The sequence below is a fragment of the Elaeis guineensis genome, chromosome 1, assembly GCF_000442705.2.
Source record: "Elaeis guineensis isolate ETL-2024a chromosome 1, EG11, whole genome shotgun sequence".
Lineage (NCBI taxonomy): Eukaryota > Viridiplantae > Streptophyta > Magnoliopsida > Arecales > Arecaceae > Elaeis > Elaeis guineensis.
In genome coordinates, this window is record NC_025993.2 from 15,658,825 (window position 1) to 15,669,294 (window position 10,470).

Genomic DNA, 10,470 nt, shown 5'->3' on the forward strand with positions numbered 1-10,470 from the left:
CTCTGTACATAGAAAAAAATAATTTATAGCTGCTCTGTCCCCATCAAAAGCAGCTCTGTTAATATCAGCGGCCTAGGGAAATAATTGAACACACTGATATCTTCCCCCAGAAGCATGTTCAAATATATGGGTTATCTATCTCTAAATTAATCACCAAAAGAAACTTGCATTTATCCAGGGGGGAAAAAGGTTGAGGTATAAGTCAAGTTGGCGTCGAAAATCTGTCTGATGTCATTTAACCAGACAGCTAAGACACACAGTGGCTTGCTTTATACCTATTTTAAATAGGAGCCTGCAAATGCAAAACATCACACAGTAAATCTAATATACATTTATATGAAAGTATAAATTAAGAGAAATTCAATTAGTAATTAAAACTATCCATATAAACAGTAACTTTTCACCTATAAATATCATGTAAATCATGATCAATCTTTAATATACCACGTATTTCGGCCATCCTATCCAACAATCCTTCAAATATTGAATGACAATCACATTATTACAAGATTGCATTGAAGTCTACTTATGTGCATTAAATTATGTTATAAAATCATGATATTATTGCACTCTTACAATTAAAATTCACTTATATATGTATCTGAAAATATAAATAGATATCAAAAAATGATCCATTATATGATTAAGGACTTGCTCGGGCTCAAAATTAGTTAATTAATATAATTTTATTATTTTTCAGCTTATTAGCAATAATACTATTCCTCCAAGTATTTAAAAATAATTTTATTATGGAAACCACTACATAAATACATGAAAGCTCTCGTGCATAGATATTTTGGTGACATTTAATCCCATTCCATTAGAAAAAAATTTATGGACCAATTAATTTAACAATTGACATGGTACCAAAAATCTCAATTTCTAGTTTTTTTTTTTTTTTTGATTTATGGATCAATCAAAATGTAGATCTATAATAATACAAAGTATCTAAAATATAGAAAATTTATAATAATACAATATTTAAAAATGTTGTGTTCTCAGGACGCTCTTGTGCACGTGCATGCCTCCAACCGGGTCCGCCAGATGCACACCCAGTGCTTACACGTCAACAGGCGGACAAACCAGGTGGCAATGTCATTTATGAACAAAACCAACTATAAATAATTCCACCTATTTTCTGGTACTCTTCATCACACCCATACCCACACATCCACCAGTTCCATTACCTTACCGAGTGTGGGTGTGCTGTGACCAGTCACTGTCCGTATACGTCTTTCCGTCTAGAGTACCCTTCTCCAGCTGATCACTCACCAGGTAGATCTCAACTCACCACAGCCACACATCAGCCCCAGTGCCCCAACCTACCAGATAAAATGCTGCCACCCACGGTCCAGATTAAATAGATCAGAATGGCAATTGCGAAAATATAGCTTCAGTCTCTACTGCCCCTGCAACCCCCTCACCAGCCACTTTTCTTACCTTTCTTCCCCCCATCGGTACCGCCCACCAGAAGAAGAATCAAAGGGGACTCGAAGACTTTTCCGACCATGCCCCCGGCTCATGCGCCTCGCGTGTATGACTTCTTGCCGCCGCCGCCGGCGGAGGCGGCTGAGCAGGAAGAGGAGGAGTCGGGTTCTCCGCCGACGAGCCCCCCCATCCTGCTCCTCCCGCCGGACGCCCTCCACAACGTCCTCAGCCGCCTCCCCCTCCGCCAGGCCCTCGCTTGCCGCTCCGTCTGCCGCCTCTTCCGCGATGCCCTCTCCTCCCCGTCCTTCCTCGCCGCCCTCCCCCCGCTCCGCCTCCTCGCCCTTCGCCACCCCCGTGCCGCCGCTCCTGCCCCCTCCCTCCACGCCTTCGACACCGCCCTCGGTCATTGGCTCCGCCTCCCCCTCTCCTTCCTCCCCTTCCCCTCCACTTCCCCCGTCACCGCTTCCCCCTCCCTTCTCTACCTCTGGGCCGACACTTCCGCCGCCCCGTCCGCCGCCGGCGACCTTAAGAACCCCAAGTCCCTCGTCCTCTGTAACCCGCTCGCCCGCTTGTACCGCCTCCTCCCCCCACTCGGCTCCGCCTGGTCCCGCCACGGCACCGTCCTCGCCGGCCCCGGCGGCGCTGCCCTCGTCCTCACAGAGCTCGCCGCCATCGCCTACGACCCCGGCGCTGATCGATGGCTCAAGTTCTCCCTCAACCTCCCTTCCAAGCCCCGGAGCCCGATCCTGATGGGAGGCGTCGTCTACACCCTCTGCGATGTCGGCACGCCGTGGCGCAGCCAGTGGAAGCTCTTCTCCTGCGGGCTTCCCGATCTCGGCGGGCCCCGCGGGTGGGCCCCGATCGAGCGGCACGAGTGGGGGGACGTCTTCGACATCCTAAAGCGGCCCCGGCTGCTCCCTGGGGCGGGCGGCGGCCGGATCCTGATGATCGGGGGGCTGCGGTCGTCGTTCGCGATCGACGCGCCGTGCTCGACGGTCCTGATCTTGAGGTTGGATCTGGAGACGCTGGAGTGGGACGAGGCCGGGAGGATGCCGCCGGAGATGTATCGGTGCTTCGGCGGCTTGGTGCCGGGAGCGGTAACTGCGGCGGCGGCGGCGGCGGCTGCAGGGGGGAATAACAAGGTGAAGGTGTTCGGAGGGGACGGGAGGGTTTGGTTCTCGGGGAAGAGGGTGAGGGGAAAGCTGGCGATGTGGGAGGAGGAGGCGATTGGGAAGAATCGCGGCGGTGTGTGGAGGTGGGTGGACGGTTTGCCGGGTTACAATGAAGGGGTGTACAGAGGGTTTGTGTTCGATGCCGGATTCACTGCCATGCCCTGAAGTCATCGTCAAACCAATTGGTTAGTTGTTGTTTATTAATTCTGCCTGGATTTTGTATCAAAGTTTAGGATTCTGTTTGATGACAATTCTGCATTGCTCATTATATTCTCAAAATTTGGATGCTCTCTGTATCTCTTATGTTTCATTGGTAGCAAACTTAGCCTGAGGTAGTGGAGTTTGTAGAACATGTTACATATGTTTTTGAGGGATGCAATCACTTCTTGTAATTTTGGTTGGATTCACATGCTCTGTTGGATGTGTTACAAGCCTATTAAATGTATCGAGTAGATATTGGTGCATATGTATTTAAGTATTTTTTTCGTTCCATGATCAAAAGTGAGCTGAATGGTTTCTTGATTGAGTTATTTAAAATCATAAAATATAGAAAATTGTAAAGCTCTTTAAAGTTGTTGTGGCTTATTTTGAAATTTGTAGCAGTTAAAATCTAAATGGGTGACATATCTGCTTCCGAAACTCCTCAGAAACTTGACACCATCCGTATCTAAACTCTCCTTTACATTAAGTATTTTTCAGAATATTCACTTTGCTGCGCTTGCACTTGCACTGACACCCACTCTTGATTTTGGCAACTAAGATTTCAAGAGTGGCATGAATTCCTTTATACAGAAAGAAATTATTCGATAGGTTGTCATTTACTTGTAGTAGATAGAGTATAAAAATGTTTGAAAGTCCAAGAAGATTACAAATGGGCTATTCTATCCTGTTAATTTGTTTCTCACCAATGGACAGCAATTGATGTCAGTTGATTGTATGCAACCTCAAACCAAACTTCACTTTCAGGAAATTAAGATATGTTGTCGTTTAATAAAAAGTGAAGCTATAAATTGCTAAAATTAATAGAGGGAAACAATTCACACGAAGAAGGTTACACAAAGGTCTGATGAGGTATGGAAAACTTTCCATCTGATGAGGTATGGAAAACTTTCCAATTTTTCTTGTAAAAATGTTGGATATGTGTTAGTTATATTGTTAACTAAGGCAGGTGAGATATGTAGACTTGGCCAACAAACATGAGATTTTCTAAACCTGGAAGTCTGTGAAATACAAGCGGATCTGTTCATCTAAAGCCGCTAATGTCTTAATTGATCAATCCTTTGCATTATGGTTTTCACTTTTATAGTGGATAAAAATTTGTCTTTCATTATGTAAATAAAGTTTATATGTGTCATATATTTAGTAGGAATGCCCTTATTGACAGCACTACAAAAGGCAACATTGACAACAATGTATAATACCCTGATCTTTGTTTTCTCCAAGCATTTCTCTTATTTTTTGATAAGCATAGGCTGCTTGTCCTAATCTATAAACCATTCTTCTTTAGCTTCAGTTGTGTTGTTTCTGAACCCAACCCAATTATCCTAGTTATCTAGGTTATTTGGGTTGACAATGCTTGACTTGAGCTTCGCTTGAAAATGTGATGATTTGATTTTCGATCAGCATTCATTCATTAAAAAAAAAAGGAATTTCTTGTACCCAGAAAAAGGAAGCTCAAATATGAAATGGGTCTCAATTTAGTCATAGGCTACAAATTATATATGGTGGATGTTTGCGGTGTTAATATTGGAATGTTTAGTATTTGCATCAAGATTGGGATGTTTTATTTCATGAAACATGTTGCTGGCACAGGGCTATGCTATTCGTTGTAAGAAGTTCTTAGAGGAGGGAGAAAAAGGAAATCTGGATTACAGATTTGAGGGAAAACAAAGGTAAGAAAGAAAATGATTGGACTCAAATAAAGTTGAGGAATTTTGTGATGGTAGATTATTGTGATGGAGGTGACATGGTGATCGAGGCAGAAAGTTTTTTGGGTAATGGTAAGACTAAGAAGACTTGAAAAAGCAGCTAACAGTTTTGTTTGTTGTATTGGATCTTGATGTGCATGGTAAAGATATAAAATGAAGAAAACAAAAATGAAGATAATTGTAATAAAAAAGAATGGGTTGTCTAATATTCTGTATTTTGGATGAATTTTTGATGAATCAGGGGAGCACTTTACTGTGTTGAAGTGCTTGAAGTTGCAGTGGGAGAGTTAATAAGTCATAGGTTGCTATCACATAAAATAGATGACTTTAGATGAAATGAAGTTGTTATATCCTGAAATTTACAGTTGAAATGTTTGCATCCAATTGTCTTTGATCTATCTCATTAAAAAGACCTCCCACCATGACTATGATTTACCACAAATGAAACTGTTAAATTGAGTGATGTTTCACATTTTCAAATTGGTTTGGAAGGAACCAGATTGCACACCCAAAAATGCAGGTACTGACCTTTGTGATATATCTATATGTTGGGATTTCTAGGTTCATAATTGTTGTGGAATAAAAAATCTTAGCTGAGTTAATAATTGTTGTGGAATAAAAAATCTTATTTGGTGAAAAGTCTTATGACTTTAAACTTTGTTGTATGAATAAGAGCCTCATGTCTAAAACCTTTGTTTTACAAAATTGATCTTTCATTAACAGAACAACGCATATTGTCATGGTGGTTGAAAATGAATTTTTAATAATTATAGATTTAATCTAGGATAAGGTTGCTTTATTGTAATCTTGGCGCAATGGTAAGGTTGCTCAATTGAAACATGGGTGTCACAATGAAGTTTAAAAATCACATCATTTGAATGACCTTGATTTTAAGATTAAATGATGCTAGATTAGTTTAGTTAAAAACACATAATTTAATCTAACATTTAAAATGGCTTTTAGATCTTTTAATCTTGATTTTACACACTCTAGACTCATCAAAATTGAAAACAAAAAATAAAAAAATTAACAAATCTGCAACTAATTGAAACTTTAGACTAAATCTGTAAATGAATTGAAGATCTGCAGCCTTTTAATGCATCACTCACACCTCCTCTTGCATGCATGTGACTAAAAAGTAAAAAGACATGATATTGAGAGTAATCGTTACTTTTCCTCTGCAAAGTATATTTTATTGCTCTGGCGGTTGGTACTTCTGATTTTCTTAAAGAAAGGGTCATCCAATGCACAAGGTTCCCATCCTTGTAGGGTCTAGGGAATGCAACCTTACACCCGCACAGGGAAAGATTGTTTCTGTGGTTTGAACCGTGACTTCCAGGTCATAATAAAGCAACCTTATGTCACGCTAAGGTCATCTTATAGATAAAGGAAAAAAAGGATATAGTAGATAGGAGGTTGATATATTGAAGAATCCCTTGACTTGCTAACCCTAGTAGTCACAACCATATACAACTATATATGCAAGCCATTTATCATGGTGCCCAAACAGATCACCTTAGCCTAGGAAGCCCAACAAGGTCAAGTTTGGACTATATATTTAGATAGATGAGTTGGGGTATTAGGTGTGTTAGGGGCACAAGTTTTAACCTTATTTCTCAGTGGCTCCTAGACACTTTAGTTACAACATCCAATCTTCTTTAGATTTTCTTTAGTTGTTTATTGCTGATTATGCATTACTTAGTAGTCATTTTATTAAGCTACTTGTTACATTAGCTCTGTGAAAACTATCATAACTATAACTATCTAGCCTTGTCATATCTACTTGGGGATGGCTTCATGTATCCTCATTCACTGGCATTCCTATTACGGGTGATGTTAGACAAAGTCACTTTAAACTATGAGTATGTTTTTTCTTTTATATGATTAGTTATTTTTTATAATTTGATTGGAGAAAATTGTAATCTATAAGCTACCAGGCTACATTAATATAATTATTTATCTACATGTATAATGTTCCCTTAAGTTATCTCTAGTTTTTTTCCTTTCATTTCTTTTTATATTGATTTTCTTGTCATATAAAAGTTTTAGTTGTTTTTTAATCAAACCTCCTCAGGCATCTGCATAAACAGCCACAACTATTCTAGGTGGTCTCTTAGCCACATGCATATTGCAATTGCTTTTAGAAATGCAGGACAATAGTCCTTTCATTGCCTTGAGCCACAATCAAGATCCACAATCATGGTAGCGGGTGTCATATTGGTACCTTATCTGTTCAGTACAATATAGTTAGTACGGTGTAGTATGTATCTTATACTGAAATAGCTTCCAAACCATTTTTCTCAATTTTTATTTCGATATACCTCGATACAGGTCAGTATGCTTCGGTATAGGTCGGTATGCATCTTGGTACACCTCGATAAAGGTCAATACACCTTGGCATGGGGCTGGTATCGACTCAAAGTAAAGTTTCATACCGGTTGCCTCCTGGTACTGCACGGTATGCACCATGTTGGTTGGTACGGGCAGTACAACAGGCCATGGCCACAATACTACCAAAGCATGGCTTTGCTTTTAGCCATAAAATATATTCACTTTTATCACCAATTAGTTTTCTACCTGTCATTACCTTTACATTTAGATGTTCCCCTAAAGTAGCCAAGCACTGAGATTCTTGAACATTTCCAACTTTCCCTCCTGCAATCTCTCATTCTCTTTCATTGCGACTAATGTATCATGAGAAACAACTATCGTCAGTATATGCGTTTCTCAGAAATTAAAGTTTGTGATATAGGCTGGTCATATGTCAGCCCAGCTGAAACATAAAACTTACTAGAACTCGTGGAAGGCCAAGAACATCCTCGTTCAATATTTGAAACTCCAATGTTCTTTACAGAACGTGTATTTCATCAAGCATGTTAGGGACTGCAGACAACTGTATCACACTGTTATTTCATTTGTTCCTTCCTATTTTCTTGTATTTCATCATTTTATATAACTTGGGTTGATTTTTATAAGTATCTAGTTGACTTTTTTTTCCAATTCTATCCTTGCTTCTAGAACACAGGTTCATTGTCAAAATTGAGACGAAGTATATAACAACAGTACTTGTAGCATATTAGATGAGAATGTGTGATTATTACCATTTGGAGCACAGTATAACTTTTCCATTTTCTTCAAAGTCTAATCTTTTAAAGATCTTGTAGTTACAGTGAAAACTGAAAAAGGCAGGAGTCACACACACCCATTATTATTTGTATGATTACTAACACATTCTTTTCATTGAATCAATATTACTATTTTGATATTTAACAATGTTATCAGGATGTCATGGTGAAAGATATGGATGTACTTCAAAGCCTGAGGGGGGAAATTGAAATGTTCAAATTATCATTGTTTGCTGATACTGATTGTGAGATGGTCGCCATCCTCTGGAGGGCATTGGAGTAGATCTTGGAATGCTGCATTTATCTTGTTAGTGACTACATGCTGCTGTACTGCAGCATGTGAGAGTATAAGATAGTTTGATTTACAATCAATGAAGAGAAGTTGCTAATGTATCTGACCTGACTAACAGACCTACTGCTGATGCCATCTATCTGTCAGGAAAAATATTTGGGTGATCCTTGTCTATAAGTGTGGGATTACATAATTTTCTGTATGGCAAATTCTCCCACAAGATACTTTTCGTGAAGTTACTTTTTGACTGATGGTTTAACATATCGATATGCACAATAAGAATCTTGAGTTTCTTTTCATCTGTATGTTTGTATACTGTTGATAAACAGTGGTTCTGACAAATATATATAGCTGCTTCTTTATTCTTGTAATAACATATTTAAAAACTAGATAGTCATAAATTCTGCAAGAAGTAAGATAGAAGTCTTCTATGAGCTCTCTTTACATGAAGGCTTGTTTTTATCATGACATCTTGGAATCCTTTGTATGATTTTTTGGCAAATAACTATTCATTGTTATTTCCTATCTACTCTGCATCCATTTAAATGATATTTTACAAGACCCGTGACTTGGTTGAAGTCTTAAGACCCTAGGAAATGGTTGTGAGATTTTGGCTGAGTGAAATTATATTTGTTTCTTTTCAGGTCTCATCCTTTGTCCCTAAGTTCCGACTCCTTGGGAGCCCCTCAAGCCATGCTGCTTATTTGTATCAAAACAAAGATGAGGGAGTGGGAAAATGCACATGGAAGATCTGAGATGGACAAAGCAGCAATTACATCACGAGTCATTGCAAGTGGCAATATGACAGTTCTTTTGCCTTATAGCTTTTGTTCCCATGAACCTGATTGAAGTTCTGCATGATAATTTCTTGAGACTGATGAGAGTGGAGATACACAGTTATATCACTCAGGTTAATATTGAGACTTGAGAGTTGAGACTATGATAAATCTGTATTTATGCTGTTTTCTTTAATAGATCATTAAACACAAAGTTGCATAGATCTTTGGAAAAGGACTGATTGCCAAGCAACTAGTTAAATCATTTGGTTGGTGAAACCCGTTCCAATTGCCAGAAAAATAAACGACAGGTGACGTAAGTTTGCATGCAAAGTTTTCGTGCTTGTCTAACCAAATTCCACTGTCTGTACTTGGTGTCACTGTCTCCTGGGCGTGCCAATCTTTTTATACTCGTTCAGGCTTAGCCAATAGGTTGGGGAAGTCGTCGATCTATCATTCATAATTCGAGCAAAATTTTAAATTTTGTAGGACGGAGCTATCCATATTTTTTTATCTAATAGTATGCTGTCCCTCTCCTGTCTCCATTCTGATACCTAAGATAGGGGATGTTTCAAGAAGTACCGATTGAATTTTGTCCGGATACTTGGAAAGATATCCTATCTCCATGTCTTGGGACATTCCATCAGCACTTGAGTCCTTAAATTGGAGAAAGTGGGTTATCGTGGGAAAACCATAAATATGACAAGGGAGCACCTGAAAATTGTAATCCTTGGAATAGTCTAAAGTCTAAAAGAATTCTAAACTAAGGTGCTTGTGGTATGCCTTTCTTCGTTACCTTGGTTTACAAGGTGAGAAACTGCAACTTTCACTGGGAAGCAATATGATTCAGGTTCTCCGTGCCGCTTCCACTAAAATGGCAAAGTCACTTATAAATCTTTTGCATTATCCGACGCGGAGGCAACAAAAAGTAAGGTGGTTGTGGAATTTAGAATGGCTCCACTCTTTCGCGGATAGGGTCGCCAGGTCAGGCAAATCTGTGATCTGCCCGTCGGATGTATGTAGGAAAATAAAGCAAGCCAGCTCCGATGGAGATGATGGCGATGCACTTGGCCAGTTAAATTAGAACATTTAGTGCAATCTCTAACGTGCAAGCCACTTTTCTGTTAGTACTATATATATATATATTACATGTTCTACAACATTGTCATTATCCAAAAATATTTAAATTGTAATGGACCACCAAAAGTTAAAAAGTTCTTCCCATATGGCACCATTCATTATAGATTTACCGCGTTACTTGGTGTTGGAGAAAATTTCGTCTGGGCCGAAGATAAGAAGAGATTGGAGGTCCAGCACATTACCAATATGATCTGTCCACCATCAGCACTAAAAGGTCTCCCTTGACTGCGCCGCCTTATATATTTCATTAATTCCCAATTATGTAACGGTTACTATGCATATGTTACAAGGATTGCCCTGGGTCATTTAAACCTGACAGATGAATTAATTGCCTCTCTTCCTCTCATTCCATCCTCTCATGGACATCACAACAAGACAAAAGAAAGAGAGGAAGAGATGGAGGATAGAGAAAAAGTGGTAGGAGAGGAAAAAAAGCAAGAGGATGCGCCCACATATCCAGCTTCGGCCTGTGGATGCCTGCGCCGTCCGTGCACGTTCGATCTCACCTTGGCAACTGACCTCAGTTTTCGAATACCCGGACTTTCTATTTCGGCCACTTGGCTTCGTCCATCAACTGAAACTTCGGTAGATGATCTCAGCTCGGACGAC

General features: G+C 39.7%; 1 protein-coding gene across 2 annotated transcripts; it reads left to right on the forward strand.

Moving 5' to 3' along the window:
• The first annotated feature begins 1,351 nt into the window (after window positions 1-1,351).
• Window positions 1,352-8,943, forward strand: LOC105038002 (SKP1-interacting partner 15). Of its 2 annotated transcripts, none has more exons than XM_010913662.4 (2): window positions 1,352-2,785; window positions 7,811-8,244. In XM_010913662.4, exon 1 carries the CDS (start codon window positions 1,509-1,511, stop codon window positions 2,763-2,765), a length of 1,257 nt encoding a protein of 418 aa, XP_010911964.1. In that variant the 5' UTR covers window positions 1,352-1,508; the 3' UTR covers window positions 2,766-2,785; window positions 7,811-8,244. The 2 variants fall into 2 exon arrangements, with proteins under 2 accessions (XP_010911964.1, XP_010911965.1); XM_010913663.4 differs by lacking the exon at window positions 7,811-8,244 and adding an exon at window positions 8,590-8,943 and having other exon boundaries at window positions 1,386-2,785.
• Window positions 8,944-10,470: the final 1,527 nt, after the last annotated feature.